At 42.5% G+C, this 21,104-nt stretch overlaps 1 protein-coding gene across 2 annotated transcripts in view; it reads left to right on the forward strand.

Annotated features, from left to right (window-relative positions):
- The window catches only part of LOC132899293 (aminopeptidase N-like), a 42,665-nt gene that overhangs the window by 13,496 nt on the left and 8,065 nt on the right, over window positions 1-21,104 (forward strand). For both annotated transcript variants that reach the window (XM_060941058.1, XM_060941059.1), the window contains exons 9-20: window positions 1,016-1,081; window positions 1,198-1,263; window positions 1,629-1,804; window positions 1,939-2,015; window positions 8,396-8,529; window positions 8,754-8,809; window positions 9,040-9,187; window positions 9,986-10,077; window positions 10,178-10,288; window positions 15,718-15,885; window positions 16,014-16,154; window positions 16,256-16,337. In XM_060941058.1, the coding sequence (XP_060797041.1) occupies window positions 1,016-1,081; window positions 1,198-1,263; window positions 1,629-1,804; window positions 1,939-2,015; window positions 8,396-8,529; window positions 8,754-8,809; window positions 9,040-9,187; window positions 9,986-10,077; window positions 10,178-10,288; window positions 15,718-15,885; window positions 16,014-16,154; window positions 16,256-16,337 (1,317 nt within the window). The remainder of the gene's footprint in view (window positions 1-1,015; window positions 1,082-1,197; window positions 1,264-1,628; window positions 1,805-1,938; window positions 2,016-8,395; window positions 8,530-8,753; window positions 8,810-9,039; window positions 9,188-9,985; window positions 10,078-10,177; window positions 10,289-15,717; window positions 15,886-16,013; window positions 16,155-16,255; window positions 16,338-21,104) is intronic.

Genomic DNA, 21,104 nt, shown 5'->3' on the forward strand with positions numbered 1-21,104 from the left:
TTCATTTTTAAGCATTAGAATTTGTTGAATCTTTTTAGACTAGTTCAAAAGCTCAAAGAATTTTGAAAATTGCATCCCTGAAATGTCCAAGGAAGCATTAAATAAATGTCTAAAGCTATTCTATACCATGGCACGACAGCAAGATGGGACTTTCTACAAAAAAACAACACTAAAGTCAATTCGTGCAGCTATCTATAGGTTTTTAAGAAGTCTGCCTAAGCAGAAATTATTTTGTTGGACGTTTTCTATAAAGTTTTTATGTATTGAATTTGCAAAAAATAAAAATGCTCTGTTTCTCAAAATCCAGTGAATGTGGACATAATAAAACAGTTAGTCCACTCAATCTTGTCGTAGATGGCTTATTGCTATCAGCTCATGTATGACTCGAATTTGTGGAATAATTGTTAATTATATTATATAATTGTAAGGATTCAGTGTTCGTGGGTGGAGCACAGAGGACGGCAGGCCAGAATAAAGTTCAATCACTTTGTTTATTTTTGCTCTTTTCAGACACAAACACCACTCTCTCAGCCATACACACACACAAGTCGTCTGGCTGGGGAGAGCTCCTCTGCTCTCTGCTCTCCCTCCCTAAATAGGGCGCGGTCACTGGGAAGACACACACAAACAGGTTAATTGCAGTCAGGTGTAGTGATTCTGCCACTTACCTTCCCTGACTCCGCCCTCCTGTCACAGACCGGTGCTTGACCACGCCCCCGCTGCCACAATAATTATATTTTGAGATTTGTTGAGTCATTTGTAAGTGTTATCAAAGCAGTTTTTTTTCCGAGTGGAGTCTGACTTTTGAACTCTTCTCTAACTTTTCATTCATTTCTTTTTGCTTAATCAACTGCTCTATTATGAAAAGTGTTGTAGGCTATGAAATGGCTTTAAAGAGCATATTATACGACTTCAGAATCCAACTTATTAATCAGCTGACGATGCGTCTGCAGTCCACAGTGAGATACTGTATGTGTAAGTGTGCTCCTGGGTTTGCATGTGTTTGTGAATACAGGGGGCTGCAGTGCTAAGGATGCTCTCCCAGTTCCTCACTGAGCCTGTCTTTGCCAAAGGACTAAGTGTAAGTTTTACTGGAATCTTTTTTTTTTTTTAAATATATAACTTACAAGGTTAATGAGGGTTACTTATACATTGATCAAATAAAATAAAGCATCTTTTCAATGTTTGCTCTTACAGTCATATCTAAATCAGTTTGCTTTTGGGAGCTGTACATATTCTGACCTTTGGAATCATCTTCAGATGGTACGTAGGCATATTGGACTCGGGGAATGGGGCAGCATAATGGCACAGCACATAATATTTCCATTATACAGCTTGATCTTGAGTTTGGGTTAATGTCTGTGTGGAGTTTTGCATGTTCTACCCATGTCTGTCCAAGTTTCCTCCAGGCTCTCTGGTTTCTCCTCACCTTCCAAAAACATGCTAGTTGGTGGATTGACTATGCTAAATTTTCCCACCTCATGCTCAATGACTATCCTGGGACAGGCTCTGGATCCACCGCTATCCTGACTTAAAACACTTACTGAAGATGAAATCCAGTTAGATGTGAGAACCTGTTCTAGTAATCTTCTCTCATGAGAAATAAATGTATCCAATGTCTTCTCCAGGTAGTTGATAAAACTCCGCATCTGAAATTGCCACACAGCATCCAAGACATCATGAACCGTTGGATTCTTCAAATGGGTTTCCCAGTTGTCACCATTGACACCCAAACAGGGAATGTGAGCCAGAAGCACTTTCTGCTGGACCCAAACTCAGTTGTAGAGCGACCGTCAGAATTCAAGTATGATGCATAAACATGACATTTTCATACTTTAACTAAGCTTGGGAAAATTGTTGGTTAATTTGTAGCAAGCTGAAGTGACATGAAATGAAATAAATGCTTTACGATATGCATGTTTAACCTTTCTGCTTAAGTTATGAGTGGTTCATTCCAATCAAATGGATGAAGAGTGGTGTAGAACAGGAGCAACTCTGGCTTCTTCAAAAATCAGGTACTTCTCATACACTCCATTACAAAAACAATACATTTTGTGTTGGAAGCACTAATATGTATTTCAATAAGATTCACTGATAAATGACCATCTTACACTGCACAGTATGGTATAATTAACAGTTATCCCATGAAATTGAGTCATACATGAGCTGATAGCCGACGAGGAGCATAGCACTGAGTCGGCTATAAGCCATGTACGACGAGATTGAGTGGAATAACTGTTTTAATCTATCCACATTCACTGGATTTTGAGAAACAGAGCATTTTTGTTTTTTGCAAATTCAATAAATAAAAACGTTATACAAAACCTTAATAAAAACCTATAGATAGTTTTCACTGACGTCACGGCATTCAGGGGAACACCCTCCAGCCGCCATATTGTGGGGCAAACAAAGGACCATCGCCATTACTGGCTACGTTATCTCGGACGAATTTAAAAAGTTATATTGTCAGTTTTCTAAAATAAAGATCAATGTCGGCAAAATCAAGCAAACGGAAGTATATGGATACATTGGACGACATCTCACGACAACGGTATGCAGCCAAACTGGCCTTGATTGGGGGAATTGACCCCTACGAAGTGGACAAAGATGCATTTTCAAGTGACTATGCAGGGCTGCCATCCATATCGTACCCTGATATTGTGAACTATTTCGTGAATAGTAAAAGTGCCTACACACTTGACGACCTCAAAGCATACAAGACGCTGGAGTCATACAATTATTTTGTCTGTGGCTGGGTCCGTGAAGTCCACCATATAAAAACAAGTGACAGTCGTGTCCTAATTACAGCCAAGGTATGTAAACATTGGAATTTTAGAGCTCTCAACACTGCATATAAATATATGTGTGTATAATATCGAGTTGATTTAAGACTATTATGAATACTGTGCAATATTACTTTGCATCGGAAAGCAGCTTTCCGATTCACTGTTTTTTTCTCATCCTTATACTTCCTATGTTTCATGGACTGTAATGGATTTGCTTATTTAGTAATTTTAATACAGAATTTACTTTGAAATTATAATCAGACACTCCAACGCCCCCCCTAAAAAAAAAATCGGATCTGCGCAATTCAGCCGTGAAAAAGGCGGCATCCGCCAAAAGGCGCACTGTTTGCATCCCTGCATACAGAACAGACCTAAAATGTTTTTCAAAAATGACCCTTGCATGAGTGAAGTGACAAGTGTCAAATAGAAACGTGACAAATGAGCGATATTAAGTGTACATTACAATGTAAACGTACACTCAGCGGTTCCAGTTAGGCATTCTCAAGAGATTGTTTACATGATGTTTTGGTTTCCAAAAACAAACTTAAACACAATTGATTGTTTATTTAAACAACTTACCACTTATAAAATGATCGGAGCAGACTTTGCTGTGTTTGGAAGGCTGATAATCCTTGCGGTTGATTCTTGCAAGCCATAGATTTCTCCTTTGTATGCTGAGTTTCTTTGTTTGCTCGCCTTCGTGCTCCCGTACAGTGGGAATTCCATAAAAGCTCCGCTTGACATCATCATCTGACCTATTACGACAGCCGTGAATACAACAGGTGTGCACCATTGCTAGCTTTAAATAGCCTGCTTGGGTTCTTTTGAAGACTTTGTATTCATGCGTTACAATGTGTGCTCAGTGACCCGTACGGTAAGCTTGACCCGCAAGATGGCTGCCACTAGGGAATCCCCGACTCTGTGACGTCATGTGAAAACTATCTATTGATGGCTGCACAAATTGACTTTAGTGTTGTTTTTTTGTTTTTGGTAAAAAGTACCATCTTGCTGTTATTCCAAGGTATAAAATAGCTTTAGACATTTATTTAATGCTTCCTTGGACATTCCAGTTCTGTAATTTTCAAACTTTTTTGAACCAGTCTAAAAAATATCAACACATTTTTGTCAGAGTGCAGGCACTTATGGATGTATGTGCAGAGGAGAGCGGGATACAAACTGTCAAAAAAGCCAAGATGAGAGACTAGAATCGGAGTCAGTAAACTAACGAGGGTCGGGCGATCGGCGAACAATGTAGTGTAGGGAAGACAAAGAGTGAAAACGTGAGAGAAATACGAGAGGCAGTCATAAAAGAGACAAGGCTTGGTATGAACTGGGATAGCAGAACGATACTTCGCACTGGTGTGTGTGTGTGAGGGGAGCTTAAATAGAGAGATAGGCAATTAGGGAAATGAGTGACAGCTGAGTTCAATAGGCTGGAGACAGAGGGTGCGTTGGTTCTTGGGAACTGTAGTTCAAGGTGTCCATGTTTGTAGTTTGTTTGTTTTCAACAGGTTTACTGACAGAAACCCCCTGAGGAGCTACCTCTGGGAGCTACATTCTTCCTGGGATGACCTCTACCTCTTGGCACTGGCTTGTCAGGATATTAGGCATAAAATTCTTGTTTGAGAAGCGGGTTGAGAATGTCCTTAGCCATGACCCAACTTTGTTCCTCAGGTCCATATCCTTCCCAATCTACCAGGTACTTGACTTGGCCTCTTCTTCTTCTTGAGTCGAGGATCTTATTTACTTGGTAGATGGGCTCATCCTCAAGATTGAGTGTTGGGTGCTCTTGGACTGGTGTGTTACCGGTGAGGGGACCCAGGATGGCAGGTTTCAGGTTGGATACATGGAAAGTTGGGGATATTTGGCTGTGAGGGGGAAGTTCAAGACAGTACAATACCTCATTGATACAGCGCAATACCTTGAATGGCCCAATGTAATGTGGTTGGAGTTTTCTACAGGTGTTGGGTTCTCTCAGGTTTTTCATGGCCACCCATACTCTGTTGCCTGGGGAAAAGTTTGGCTTGTACCTGGATAGGTGTGTCGTCCCAGGGAAATGGGGCAGTTGGTAGCCAAGTATGCACTGAAAAGGTGTTAACTGGGTTGCAGAGTGTTTGAGCAAGTTCTGTGCATACTCGGCCCAAGGAAGGAAGCATGCCCAGTCCCCCTGGTTACGCATGCAGTAGATCCTCAGGAAACAGCCGATTTCCTGGTTGGCTCTCTCTACTTGGGTGTTAGACTGGGGGTGGTAGCCTGACGTGAGACTCACTGATACCCCCAACCTTTCTATAAAGCTTGTCCAAAAACGTGAAATGAATTGAGAGCCCCAGTCACTGACTATATCCTCAGGAATGCCATAGTACCTGAAGATTTGTTGAAACAATAACTCTGTGGTTTGAAAAGCTGTGGGATGCCAGGTAAAGGGATGAGTTTAAATGCTTTCGAAAACCAGTCTATAGTTACCATTATAGTGGTGTTGCCTTGCGAGGGAGGGAGATCCGTGATAAAGTCAATGGCTATGTGTGACCAGGGTCTCTGAGGAATAGAGAGAGGGCAGAATTTGCCGGCGGGGGCACTTGGGCACATTCAGAACATGAGACGATGAACTGGTTGATTTCTGTGAGCATGTTCTCCCACCAGTACTTGTTTTGTAACATTTAGTGAGTGCGTTGACTGCCAGGGTGCCCTGTGGCGGGAGATGCATGGGCCCAGGTGATGAGTCTGCTGCGAAGATGCTAAGGTACATAGAGAAGACCAGGTGGGAGATGAATGGGGCTGGTTTGTGGTTGAGATCTCCTTATTTCCTTATCCAGCTCCCAGGTGATAGTTCACATAAAACACTGTGGTGGAAGGATGGGATGGGAAACTGAATCTTGGTGAGATGGACAGAAGGTTCGGGATAGGGCGTCTGCCTTGTTATTATTGGAACCTGGACGGAATGAAATTGTGAAATCGAATCAGGTGAAAAATAGTGCCCACCTGGCCTGACATGGATTTAACCTCTTGGCTTTTCTGAGATATTCAAGGTTTATGTGATCCGTGAGGATTATGAAGGGGTGAGTAGCTCCCTCTAACCAATGTCGCCACTCCTCAAGGACTAGTTTAATGGTGAGCAGCTCTCTGTTACCAACGTCATAATTCCTCTCTGCTGAAGATAGTTTCTTCGAAAAGAAAGCTACTGGGTGTAGCTTCTGTTTCTCCCCAAAATGTTGAGAAAGGATTGCCCCCACTCCTGTATCAGATGCATCAACTTCTACGATGAAAGGCTTAGCTGGGTTGGGATGCTGGAGTATAGGGGCCAAAGTGAAAGCTAGCTTGAGCTGACTGAAAGCTTCTTCTGCCTCTGGGTTCCAACAGAGGCGCTTGGGTCCCTTCTTTAGTAATGCTGTTAAGGGAGCCGCAATAGCACTGAAACCTGAGAATGAATTGGCGATAGAAGTTCACAAAGCCCAAGAAACGCTGAAGGTCCTTTATGGATTTGGGTGTCGGCCAGGAAATTACTGCAGACACTTTAGATAAGTCCATGCTTACCCCTTCTGCACTGATGATATAGACAAGGAAGGAGATTTGGCTTTGATGGAACTCATTTATTTATTTAAAGAACAGGGATCTATCAAAGTCTGATCTTCACAACACATGTTTGTGGAAGTGTATCATGGCACGAACAAAGGAGATTTCTGAGGACCTCAGAAAAAGCATTGTTGATGCTCATCAGGCTGGAAAAGGTTACAAAACCATCTCTAAAGAGTTTGGACTCCACCCATCCACAGTCAGACAGATTGTGTACAAATGGAGGAAATTCAAGACGATTGTTACCCTCCCTAGGAGTGGTCGACCAACAAAGATCACTCCAAGATCAAGGCATGTAATGGTCGGCGAGGTCACAAAGGACCCCAGGGTAACTTCTAAGCAACTGAAGGCCTCTCTCACATTGGCTAATGTTAATGTTCATGAGTCCACTATCAGGAGAACACTGAACAACAATGGTGTGCATGGCAGGGTTGCAAGGAGAAAGCCACTGCTCTCCAAAAAGAACATTGCTGCTTGTCTGCAGTTTGCTAAAGATCACATGGACAAGCCAGAAGGCTATTGGAAAAATGTTTTGTGGACGGATGAGACCAAAATAGAACTTTTTGGTTTAAATGAGAAGCATTATGTTTGGAGAAAGGAAAACATATGCATTCCAGCATAAAAACTGTATCCCATCTGTGAAACATGGTGGTGGTAGTATCATGGTTTGGGCCTGTTTTGCTGCATCTGGGCTGGGACGGCTTGCCATTATTGATGGAACAATGAATTCTGAATTATACCAGCGAATTCTAAAGGAAAATGTCAGGACATCTGTCCACGAACTGAATCTCAAGAGAAGGTGGGTCATGCAGCAAGACAACAACCCTAAGCACACAAGTCATTCTACCAAAGAATGGTTAAAGAAGAATAAAGTTAATGTTTTGGAATGGCCAAGTCAAAGTCCTGACCTTAATCCAATTGAAATGTTGTGGAAGGACCTGAAGTGAGCAGTTCATGTGAGGAAACCCACCAACATCCCAGAGTTGAAGCCGTTCTGTACGGAAGAATGGGCTAAAATTCCTCCAAGCCGGTGTGCAGGACTGATCAACAGTTACCGGAAACGTTTAGTTGCAGTTATTGCTGCACAAGGGGGTCACACCAGATACTGAAAACAAAGGTTCACATACTTTTGCCACTCACAGATATGTAATATTGGATCATTTTCCGCAATAAATAAATGACCAGGCGGCACGGTGGTGTAGTGGTTAGCGCTGTCGCCTCACAGCAAGAAGGTCCTGGGTTCGAGCCCCAGGGCCGGCGAGGGCCTTTCTGTGTGGAGTTTGCATGTTCTCCCCGTGTCCGCGTGGGTTTCCTCCGGGTGCTCCGGTTTCCCCCACAGTCCAAAGACATGCAGGTTAGGTTAACTGGTGACTCTAAATTGACCGTAGGTGTGAATGGTTGTCTGTGTCTATGTGTCAGCCCTGTGATGACCTGGCGACTTGTCCAGGGTGTACCCCGCCTTTCGCCCGTAGTCAGCTGGGATAGGCTCCAGCTTGCCTGCGACCCTGTAGAAGGATAAAGCTGCTAGAGATAATGAGATGAGATGAGAAATAAATGACCAAGTATAATATTTTTGTCTCATTTGTTTAACTGGGTTCTCTTTATCTACTTTTAGGACTTGTGTGAAAATCTGATGATGTTTTAGGTCATATTTATGCAGAAATATAGAAAATTCTAAAGGGTTCACAAACTTTCAAGCACCACTGTACTTTCATTCCATATTTTGTTGCTTTTTTGTATTTTTGGGGGTTTTGTTTTTGAGTAGAGTTTTTATTTCGTCCTCTGTTGGTTCAGCAATGCGCTCCACCATTTTGTTTTTCTCTACTCATGGTATATGAGCTGATAGGCTAGTAGTAGAGTAGCCAATCAGAGCGCACAATTGTTCATATCCAGTGAATGTGAATAGAATAATTATAGATACTGATGTGAGGTCATGCAGATACCGGTCTTCGGCTTTGCATATGTCTCAACATAACCTTATCTCTTAGCTTATGATTATAACAGACCAACTCCTTGGGATTCTTGTGTTGTTTCTCCAGCTACGTATAAACCTCTAAAAGCCAGAAAAGATGAATGGGTTTTGGCGAATCTAAATATTTCTGGTTACTTCAAAGTCAATTATGATCTTGAGAACTGGGAACGACTCCTTAATCAGCTGACAACCAACCACCAGGTACAGAAATTAAAACATAATGCCATAGTTTCTTAAAGTGACAGGATCTAATTTGGACAGAGAAATGAATGAAATGCTAACATCCCCCAAATCAAGTTTATGGGTATAGTTATCACATTTAAACATTGACACATTTATGAGCATTCACACACAGGTTATCTACAGTATATGACACAATTAGGACCTCAAAGCTAAAAGATTTTGTTTTTCTGTTATTTGCTTAGAAAATACCAGTCATTAATAGAGCACAGATTCTGGATGATGCCTTTACTCTAGCAAGGTAAGCTCAACAGTCATGTACGTTTCTTTTAATATCTCTGTGTTAAGTGATGTCAGTATTTCCTTGTTGAATGCATACTTGCACTATATTGTCAAAATTTTAAGGCAGCTGGGTTACCCTTTTTTTAAAAAAAGTTAAACAAGAAATCATTTTTTACAGTGTATTAATAATAATAATAATAATAATAATAATAATAATAATAATAATAACTCATGTTCTATTTTCTTCAGGGCGTCTATCATAAACATAACTCTTGCTTTAAGAATGACTAAATATCTGTCAATGGAAAGAGAGTTCATTCCATGGGAAACAATTCTCAGAAGACTCGTTTCTTTATTTGACATGTTTGATCGCAATGAGGTTTATGGACCGATGCAGGTAGGCTCATGAACAACATCAATAAAATCAGCTTCAATTTTATTCAGAATAATAGCGTTTATTCTATCCACATTCACTGAATATGAGCAATCACTCGCTCTGATTGGCTACTCTACTACTAGGATATCAGCTCATATACCGTGAGTAGAGAAAAACAAAATGGCAAAGCGTGTTGCTGAACCAACTGAGGACAAAATAAAAACTCTACTTGAAAATAAAACCCAAAAAATACAAAAAAGCAACAAAATATGGAATAAAAGTATTTGATGGAAAGAACGTATCTTTTTTATTTTTCAGGAATTATTATTATAGCATTTTTCACAAATTGCTACTGTCATTTCACCAGTTTGTTTACATTCTTAATCTTTAAGCATTAAAATTTGTTGAATTTTTTTAGACTGGTTCAAAAGCTCAAAGAAGTTTAAAAATTACATCCCTGAAATGTCCAAGGAAGAATTAAATAAATGTCTAAAGCTATTCTATACCTTGGCATGACAGCAAGATGGGACTTTCTACAAAAAAAAACAAACAAACAATTAAAGTCAGTTCGTGCAGCCATCAATAGGTTTTTAAGAAGTCTGCCTAAGCGGAAATGATTTTGTTGGACATTTTGTATAAAGTTTTTATTTATCAAATTTGCAAAAAGTAAAAATAAAAATGCTCCGTTTCTCAAAATCCAGTGAATGTGGACATAATATAACAGTTATTCCACTCAATCTTGTCGTACATGGCTTATTGCTATCAGCTCATGTATGACTTGATATCGTGGAATAACTTAAATATTTTTTGCCCTTTTAGGCCTACTTGCGAAAACAAGTCAAGCCTTTGTTTGATCATTTCACTTCTGTAACTGCAAACTGGACAACAGTGCCTACAGGCCACACTGATCAGTAAAGATTTACAGCATTTTAATATTTCCCTTAACTCTAACACTTTCGTTAGATTACTGAGCGTTAATCATGTGTCTTGTGTTTTCTGCTTTCTGCTTAGATTCACACAAATCATCGCACTGTCGCTGGCGTGCAGTTCAGGAGTAGAGGGGTGCAGCAGTCTCACCAAGCAGTGGTTTCAAGAGTGGATGCAGGATCCTGAACACAACAGGTAAGTACAGACGATCTATCTATCTATCTATCTATCTATCTATCTATATATATATATATATATATATATATATATATATATATATATATATATATATATATATATATATATAAATAATCATTTCATCTTCAGCTTGCTTAACTGTTCACAGTAACAGCAATTTTGACCAGGGGTGCCCAAACAGTTAAGCAAGCTGAAGATTAAATGATCTCCAAAAGGCATAAAGTTAAAGATGACTCATTCCCTTTATCTTTTAAGCAAAAACAATTTTTTCATTTTCATCTTTTACATTTTCAAAATGACAAAAAAGGAAAAGGGCCTGAAGCAGAAGTTTGGGCACCCTGCATGGTTAGTACCTAGTAACACCCCCTTTGGCAAGTATCACAGCTTGTAAACACTTTTTGTAGCCAGCTAATAATCTTTCAGTTCTTACCTGGGGGATTTTCACACATTCGTCCTTGCAAAAGTCTTCCAGTTCTACAAGTTTCTTGGGCTGTCTTGCATGCACTGCTCTTTTGAGATCTATCCACAGATTTTCAATGATGTTTAGGTCAGGGGACTGTGAGGGCCATGGCACAACCTTCAGCTTGTGCCTCTTGAGGTATTCCATTGTAAATTTTGAGGTGTGTTTTGGATCATCGTCTTATTGTAGGACCCATCCTCTTTTTAACTTCAACTTTTTTACAGATGGTGTGATGTTTGCTTCCAGAATTTGCTGGTATTTATTTGAATCCATGCTTCCCTCTACCAATGAAATGTGCCCTGTTCCACTGGCTGCAACACAACCCCAAAGCATGATCGATCCACACCCATGCTTCAGAGTTGGAGAGGTGTTCTTTTCCTGGAATTTGGCATCCTTTTTTCTCCAAACATACCTTTGCACGTTGTGGCCAAAAAATTCTATTTTGATTTCATCAGTCCGCAGGACTTGTTTCCAAAATGCATCAGGCTTATTAAGATGTTCATTTGCAAACTTCAGATGCAGGAAAGGTTTTCTTCTGATGACTCTCTCATGAAGGTCATATTTGTTCAAGTGTTGCTGCATAGTACAACCCCAATTCCAAAAAAGTTGGGACAATGTACAAATTGTAAATAAAAACGGAATGCAATAATTTACAAATCTCAAAAACTGATATTGTATTCACAATAGAACATAGACAACATATCAAATGTCGAAAGTGAGACATTTTGAAATTTCATGCCAAATATTGGCTCATTTGAAATTTCATGACCGCAACACATCTCAAAAAAGTTGGGACAGGGGCAATAAGAGGCTGGAAAAGTTAAAGGTACAAAAAAGGAACAGCTGGAGGACCAAATTGCAACTCATTAGGTCAATTGGCAATAGGTCATTAACATGACTGGGTATAAAAAGAGCATCTTGGAGTGGCAGTGGCTCTCAGAAGTAAAGATGGGAAGAGGATCACCAATCCCCCTAATTCTGCGCCGACAAATAGTGGAGCAATATCAGAAAGGAGTTCGACAGTGTAAAATTGCAAAGAGTTTGAACATATCATCATCTACAGTGCATAATATCATCAAAAGATTCAGAGAATCTGGAAGAATTTCTGTGTGTAAGGGTCAAGGCCGGAAAACCATACTGGGTGCCCGTGATCTTTGAGCCCTTAGACGGCACTGCATCACATACAGGCATGCTTCTGTATTGGAAATCACAAAATGGGCTCAGGAATATTTCCAGAGAAAATGATCTGTGAACACAATTCACCGTGCCATCCGCCATTGCCAGCTAAAACTCTATAGTTCAAAGAAGAATCCATATCTAAACATGATCCAGAAGCGCAGACGTCTTCTCTGGGCCAAGGCTCATTTAAAATGGACTGTGGCAAAGTGGAAAACTGTTCTGTGGTCAGACGAATCAAAATGTGAAGTTCTTTATGGAAATCAGGGACGCCATGTCATTCGGACTAAAGAGGAGAAGGACGACCCAAGTTGTTATCAGCGCTCAGTTCAGAAGCCTGCATCTCTGATGGTATGGGGTTGCATTAGTGCGTGTGGCATGGGCAGCTTACACATCTGGAAAGACACCATCAATGCTGAAAGGTATATCCAGGTTCTAGAGCAATGTATGCTCCCATCCAGACGATGTCTCTTTCAGGGAAGACCTTGCATTTTTCAACATGACAATGCCAAACCACATACTGCATCAATTACAGCATCATGGCTGCATAGAAGAAGGGTCCGGGTACTGAACTGGCCAGCCTGCAGTCCAGATCTTTCACCCATAGAAAACATTTGGCGCATCATAAAACGGAAGATACGACAAAAAAGACCTAAGACAGTTGAGCAACTAGAATCCTACTTTAGACAAGAATGGGTTAACATTCCTATCCCTAAACTTGAGCAACTTGTCTCCTCAGTCCCCAGACGTTTACAGACTGTTGTAAAGAGAAAAGGGGATGTCTCACAGTGGTAAACATGGCCTTGTCCCAACTTTTTTGAGATGTGTTGTTGTCATGAAATTTAAAATCACCTAATTTTTCTCTTTAAATGATACATTTTCTCAGTTTAAACATTTGATATGTCATCTATGTTCTATTCTGAATAAAATATGGAATTTTGAAACTTCCACATCATTGCATTCCGTTTTTATTTACAATTTGTACTTTGTCCCAACTTTTTTGGAATCGGGGTTGTAGAACAGTGCACCACCACTCCAGGGTCTGCTAAATCTTTCTGAAGGTCTTTTGCAGTCAAACAGGGGTTTTTATTTGCCTTTCTAACAATCCAACGAGTAGTTCTTTCAGAAAGTTTTCTTCATCTTCCAGACCTCACCTTGATCTCCACTGTTTCTGTTAACTGCCATTTCTTAATAACATTACAATCTGAGGAAACAGCTACCTGAAAACACTTTGCTATGTTCTTGTAGCCTTCTCCTGCTTTGTGAGCATCAATTATTTTATTATTCAGAATGCGAGGGAGTTGCTGAGAGGAACCCATGACTGTTGATTTTAGGGACAAGTTTGAGGAGTCAGAGAATTTATACAGTTTTGAAATCTGCATCATCTGACCTTTCCTAACGAAGAATTTGAACAAACCACAGGTCAATAAGCTAATTAAGGTCTGGAACCTTGGTAAAAGTTACCTGAGAACTGAAATGTATTGGGGTGTCCAAACTTTCGCATGGTGTTCCTTTTCTTTTTTCACTCTCCAATTGTACAAAACAAAAATAATACACACATCTTGCAGAAAACGCTGAAAAGAAATGTGTTGTCTTTACCTTTATGCCTTTTGGTGATCAGTTCATCTTCTGCTCACTTAACTATTCACAGTAACAGACATTTTCAGTAAGGGTGCCCAAACTTTTGCATGCCACTGTATATATACACACAGCACTGCAGCTTACAACAAAACGTCACCTGTTGATTTCTAATTTAGAGGAAATGAGTTTATATCATAATTGTAAATGGAAGCATTTGTGTTTTTACTTCAAATAAGCATCGGAGACACACTGTAAAAACATTTGGAAATGCACAGTGGAGAAAAACTCAAATTTGACATGTTTTCCCAGTTTTTCAAAGAAACTCAACTCAGCTCATGAACAAGCAACCCTCTAAATTAACACAATTATCAATAGCAATTTAAGATCAATACAATTCTTTATCTTTAATTTTATCAGATTTTATTCTTTATTTTATTCTTTGTCCATATATTTTGATCATTTCAAATAAATTATGTTTGCTTAAATGAGTTTAAACATTGAAAAAGAACAGTTAAGAATTAAGAATGATGCATTTTACACTAGCATGATGAAGCTTACTGAAACAAATACAAACAAAAAAGGGGGATTTTAAAATTTGTTTTAAAAATTTGTTCAGCTTTTTCAGGGTCCATGCACTTAGTGCTAGTGCCCTTAAAGAAATAGTGCTTATTTATGGTTAAAACTGAATAAAATTTTTTTCTTTTCTCAAATCTGCTCTCTCTCTCTCTCACTCTCTCTCTCTCTTTTTAGGGAAACTTCTTGAAAAATTACATAAATCTGTCTGTCTTTTCTGTGATATAAATACATGAATAAATCTGTAATATAAAAATAATTTATAAAACTACAATCAAGACTTTAATTGATGTAAAATAAAAGTAATTGTCCATTTTGCTGCAAGGTTATTTATTTATTTACTTACAGTTTTTTAAATGTAAAATTTCCACATGGCAAATGACTACACCTTTTCGATTGAAACCTCTGCTTCCAGTCTTTGATTTTTTTTTTTTACAGGATTTTATTGCACATTTTATACGACTATGTACTTATTAAGGATTTAGTTCAGAAATACTTTGCTGTTTATCAGTCAAGCATATCTTGAACCTGGCTGATTGAGTTAATTCCCATTACACAGTTATGGACACTCTGCATTTAATGGATTATATAAATGCTTTAGGGGCGGCACGGTGGTGTAGTGGTTAGCGCTGTCGCCTCACAGCAAGAAGGTCCTGGGTTCGAGCCCCGGGGCCGGCGAGGGCCTTTCTGTGTGGAGTTTGCATGTTCTCCCCGTGTCCGTGTGGGTTTCCTCCGGGTGCTCCGGTTTCCCCCACAGTCCAAAGACATGCAGGTTAGGTTAACTGGTGACTCTAAATTGACCGTAGGTGTGAATGGTTGTCTGTGTCTATGTGTCGCCCTGTGATGACCTGGCAACTTGTCCAGGGTGTACCCCGCCTTTCGCCCGTAGTCAGCTGGGATAGGCTCCAGCTTGCCTGCGACCCTGTAGAAGGATAAAGTGGCTAGAGATAATGAGATGAGATAAATGCTTTAGGTTTTAGACTGTACTAGTTTTGTAAGCTTATTTCTCCATATAAAAAAAAGTTATGCTACATTTTACCTTATTTATACATTTAGCTCTTCTATTGAAGTTTTGACTGGGCACCACCCACACTGATAATCACATCATCAGTTTTTCTTTGGCTAATCAGACACAAGGCACACCACCACTCTTACCAGAGAAGTTGGGATTTAGGTGCCTTGCTCAAGGGCACTTCAGCCAGTCCTACTTGTCCAGGAAATTGAATCAGTGACCTTCTGGTCCCAAAGCTGGTTCTCTAACCATTAAGCCATGGCTTCCCCTGCTAAAAGCAGCTCTTAGGCATGGTAAAACATTCCTCCCCTCCACACCCAGAACTATGATTCAAACTTTATGGTCATAGACCAACACTTATTATGGGGCCCTTTGACAGCTGTCAGCTTTAAGCAGCCACTGATGTCGCTAATTAGTCAGCACTGACTGTGCTTTGCTGAGGAATTCCTCTCAGCAGTTTTATGAATAGGTTTTATGAGGAAAGTTTTAGCAAAGAACCTTAGCTAGGAGTGACAGTTCAGAGAACTCTTACAGGTTATATTGCTAATTCATAAACCAACAGTCCCATAATAATAAATTTCTTACAATGTACACATATATCTAATGCTGTGCTGATTTGGTTAGGATTCACCCAAACCTGAGGTCAACGGTGTACTGCAATGCCATCGCTGCAGGAGGAGTGAAGGAATGGGATTTTTGTTGGAAGATGTTTAAGGAGGCCAAAGTAGCAGCTGAGGCCACCAAACTGAGGTCAGCTTTATCCTGCACCAAACAGACATGGCTGCTTAATAGGTACGTATTCATCTTTTGAACCTATTTTAAAGTTATGCTCCAAGCTACATGAAGACTCAAATAGATTCCTGTTTTTTTCCCCCAATTCCTATCCTACCTCCTTTTTATCTTTTCATTTTCAAAATGAGGTTACTTGAATATACTCTGGATCCTGAAAAGATTCGCAAACAGGACGCAACCTCAACAATAGGATCGATTGCCAACAATGTGATCGGCCAGCCTCTGGCATGGGACTTTGTCAGAGCGCAATGGAATTACCTTTATGAAGTGTAAGAATGACATATGTAACACAATATGGTTCTAAATCAAACCCTGAGCTGTTAGGTTTCAAGGCTAAGATCATCATTGAAGTGTCATATTTGTTTTGCAGGTATGGAACTGGATCATTCCAATTATCAAGTTTAATAAGTGTCATCAGTGCCAGGTTCTGCACACCATTCGAGCTCCATCAGGTAGGACCAGTCATTAAACAACTTGAGATATAAACTAGTGATTGTAAGCATTTGAGTTTTGGATGGCTAAATAAAGAACCAATGTTGTTTCCTTGAGCAACTGCTTAGCTGTGTGATTGGATGGCATTCCCTTTCAATTGGACAAAACATGTCTGCCAAATAAATAACTGTAAACGATAACCATACAGGAAAATGGCATTAAATGATATACAATCATACATATGCTATTATTGACTAAGTTAGGGTCTTCAGCTGAAATGTCTAAAGGTACAGCTACATTAAAGGTAGACTGCCTTTCAGATTTTTCATATTTAGCTCATAAAAATAATTTTTCCTGACACCCAATTATTTTTGTTTATTGGACTGAAAGCTACTGAATTTGAATCACAGTGTCATGGAACAGACAGGAGATCAAATGCGCTCAAACCACAGTTTATTAATAATAGGGGAGTTGGAAGAATGTGTGTGGGTGAAGTCCAGTGGCAGGAGAACTGAGAGGCAGGGATGGCTGGTAGTGACATCTCCCATCCAAGTACTGACCAGGCCCAACCCTGCTTAGCTTCAGAGATGAGACAGGACCAGGCGTAGTCAGAGAGGAGTGGCTGTAGGGCTGAGTGAGCTGGAGATCAGGTGAAGGTACAGGAGGGGCAGGCAAGAGGCAGAGTCAACAGAACAGAAGGCAGATCAGGTTACCGGGGCTGGAGAGCAGACATATAGGGTGTTCACACGGCACATATTTGCATCGATGCTGCACCGATGTATTTTGTTGCAATATATCTTACACCGGTGTAAATTTTGTGGAGCGTTCACACGTCACAAACCTGCTTACTAGAGAGAAGCGCGTTAGCACCGGTGCAGCCCCACTTGCATTCACACGGCAGTTTTTGCGACCGTGCTATACGATAGTAATAATGCGGAAATGAAATATGCGCATGCGTGAAAATGTACTTCCTTTTCCCGGTTGTCATGGCATCACCAAGCGCCGGGAAAACAACGTGGATGAAGACACCAGTGTTGCCAGATATTGCTGATGTTTTCCATCCAAAAATATGTTCAAATCCGCCAAAATGCACTTAAAACTGCCCAATCTGGCAACACTGGAAGACACACAGTTCTGTTGTTGTTGATATTCACCATTTTGGAAGCGCAAAATACCAGGATGCAAATTATGCAATGCCCGTATGTAATCAACTCTCCTCACACGTAGCGAGTCTACCCCTGTAGCGTTCAGACGTCCCATTTTATATCGGTGCTGCCCCGCAAACTAGCATTTACTCCGGAGTAAATTTCTTAAACCACCTCCCGAGCAGGGTTAGATTTGCACCGGTTTAAGCAGCTTTCAGGGGCTACACCGGTATAACTTTGTACCGTGTGAACGCTCTACCGGGGCAGCCCCGGTGCTATACCGGAGTAAAAGTTGCCGTGTGAACACCCCTAGAGTCAAACAGAACCGGAAATCTTCAGGAGTCAGAGTAGTAGGAACACAGAGCAGGTTATCAGGCTGAGAGTTGCAGACGATCTGACACTGAGGCTAGGGAGAACTGCAGCTTAAATACACCCAGGGGGAAGCAGGTGATCGGCAACAGCCAATGACAGTCACTGAAAGTTAATAAGAGGAAGTGAGTGCGGACGTGGCCAGTAATGCTGAGTGGAGATGTTACCTGAAGAGAGAAGCCCACAGATAGGACCATGACAGAACCCCCCCCTCAAGGGACGGCCCCAGAAGTCCCTAGCCACAGATCACCAAAGACGGGCGGGAGGAGGGGGAATACCGGTGGAGGGTTAGAACTCCTCAGACCGGTCAGTGTCCATAGCCTCTGCACCCTCTTCACCGTCAGAAGAATCATCATCCCAGGACCCCCACCCAGGATTCGGTTCGGTGTCAGGCTCAGGCGTTGGAGCAGGGGCAGGGTCCGGGAGTAGATCCACACGGTGAGGACCCCTACGTCGGCCCCATCGGATGGAGTAGACCGGACCACCGTCGATGAGATGAGGAGGAGGAGGAGGTGCAGCTCGGACCAGCGGGCTCTCGTGTACTGGCTTGATCTTAGAGACGTGGAAGGTGGGGTGCACTCTCATGGACTTGGGCAGTCGGAGCCAGACAGCAGACTGGCTGATTATCCTCTGGACAGGGAATGGTCCGACGAACCGAGGTGCTAGCTTACAAGACTCCACCTGGAGGGGCAGGTCCTTGGAGGGGGCAGAGCTGGCAGGTGGAGTACGGGGGGTTAGAGTGGTGGCCCATAAGCAGGTCCGGTGGCAGTCCTTGCCCCATTCTCTTATCGTGCCAGTGGCCCAGTCGAGGTGAGGACTGTGTTGGCGGAGCCATGGATAGCCCAGGATGAGAGGTTGGTCGGGGGAACGGAGCAGGTGAAACTGGATGGTTTCGTGGTGGCTGCCTGACAGAGTCATCGGGACAGGGGCAGTGAGGCGGGCGACGGTGCCAAGAAGATGGCCATCCAGTGCCCTGGCTGGAACGGGAGAGGATAAGTGAAGGCTTTGCAGACCCAACTGGCGCGCAAGCTCGGTGTCCATGATGTTAGCCTCAGCGCCAGAGTCGACCAGGGCGGTCAGGGTGTGGGGGGAATCCAACAGACGAAGACGAACTTGGAGCATAGGTTTCTGGCTGGTGGAGGACTGGATGATCATTGAGCCCAGCCGGACCCCTCCCATGGCCAGTGAGCTCGTCGCTTTTACTGGGCAAGAGGCAGCACGGTGACCGTCACCCCCACAGTACAGGCACAGATTGGAGGTGATCCGACGCTGGCGCTCTGCCGGGCTGAGGGAAGCATGGCCGATCTTCATGGGCTCTGCCTGGTCCAGACGGCTCGGCGGAGAAGCAGCAGGAGACGTAGAAGGGGCTGGGTTACTCCGTGCACTGGTGACTGACTGAGTCTGGCGGGCCCTCTCTCGTCAACGGGTCTGGACCCGGCGGTCAATGCGGACGGCCAGGGCAATGGCCTCATCGAGTGTCGATGGTTGTTCGTGCGAGACCAATTCGTCCTTAATGTAGTCGGCCAGGCTGTGCAGAAAGGCGTCCACCAGCGCCTGCATGCCCCACTTGCTGCGCCGGGCCAAGGTCCAGAAATCGATCAAGTAGTCAGCCACTGTTTGTCTGCCTTGGCGAATACTCATCAGTCCTCCGGATGCCTCTACTGACGATGAGCCCAGGTCGAAGACCTTAGTCATTTCCACTGAAAACAAGGTGAAGGAGGCACACGCTGGTGTCCGGCGTTCATACTCAGCAGTCCCCCACAGGCGGGCGCGGCCAGTCAGACGAGTGATGACGAAGGCCACCTTCGCTGCCTCCGACGCGAAGGTTCTGGGCTGCAGGTCGAACAGCAACCGGCAACTGGTCAGGAAGGCACGGACTTGGGAGGGGTCACCGTCAAAATGCTCCGGACTGCCGACCTTGGGTTCCGGGGCCTCGAGTGTAGCAGGAGCACCTCCCGGAGCTGGCATGTCAGCAGCGGGTATGACGGGGCGGATGCAACGAGGGACTGCAGTGGTTGAGCGGTGAGCAGCTGGAGTGCTTGGTCAAGTGATATACAATCATACATATGCTATTATTGACTAAGTTAGGGTCTTCAGCTGAAATGTCTAAAGGTACAGCTACATTAAAGGTAGACTGCCTTTCAGATTTTTCATATTTAGGTCATAAAAATAACTTTTCCTGACACCCAATTATTTTTGTTTAGTGGACTGAAAGCTACTGAATTTGAATCAAAGTGTCATGGAACAGACAGGAGATCAAATGCGCTCAAACCACAGTTTATTAATAACAGGGGAAAGGGGAGTTGGAAGAATGTGTGTGGGTGAAGTCCAGTGGCAGGAGAACTGAGAGGCAGGTATGGCTGGTAGTGACATCTGAGGTCTCCCATCCAAGTACTGGCTAGGCCCAACCCTGCTTAGCTTCAGAGATGAGACAGGACCAGGCGTAGTCAGAGAGGAGTGGCTGTAGGGCTGAGTGAGCTGAAGATCAGGTGAAGGTACAGGAGGGGCAGGCAAGAGGCAGAGTCAACAGAACAGAGGGCAGATCAGGTTACCGGGGCTGGAGAGCAGACAGAGTCAAACAGAACCGGAAATCTTCAGGAGTCAGAGTAGTAGGAACACAGAGTAGGTTATCAGGCTGAGAGTTGCAGACGATCTGACACTGAGGCTAGGGAGAACTGCAGCTTAAATACACCCAGGGGGAAGCAGGTGATCGGCAACAGCCAATGACAGTCACTGAAAGTTAATAAGAGGAAGTGAGTGTGGACGTGGCCGGTAATGCTGAGTGGAGGTGTTACCTGAAGAGAGAAGCCCACAGGTAGGACCATGACACACAGACTTTCAGTTTTATTAGATTTTTATAATTAATGAATTTAGGGCCACGTGGCTCTAAATTCTCTGCTATTTTTTTTTTTGCTTCACTCCAACCCAATTCAAGATACTACATCATGCATGACATGGTGGGCTTTCCCCGTTCATGCAAAGCATTGTGGGATACAAATTTGAAACAGGAGAGAAAAATGGAGGACACAAATGAAACGTGAAAGACTGACGATAGTAATGGAAAGCAAGAAGGAAAGATGTTACGTTGCAAAAGAAAGGAAATGCAGGACCAAACTAATAAATATCGGCAGTCAGCGAGCACCTCGGTGTGATCAGCTGTTCGTTTCGCGACAGAATGATGTAACTGTCAGTGCATGGTCAAAGTAAACCTGTAGATGGCAGTAATGCAACACTGGATGCCAGCTGCTGTAAAACCCAAAAGAAGAAGGAAAA

Source organism: Neoarius graeffei, chromosome 15, assembly GCF_027579695.1.
Source record: "Neoarius graeffei isolate fNeoGra1 chromosome 15, fNeoGra1.pri, whole genome shotgun sequence".
Lineage (NCBI taxonomy): Eukaryota > Metazoa > Chordata > Actinopteri > Siluriformes > Ariidae > Neoarius > Neoarius graeffei.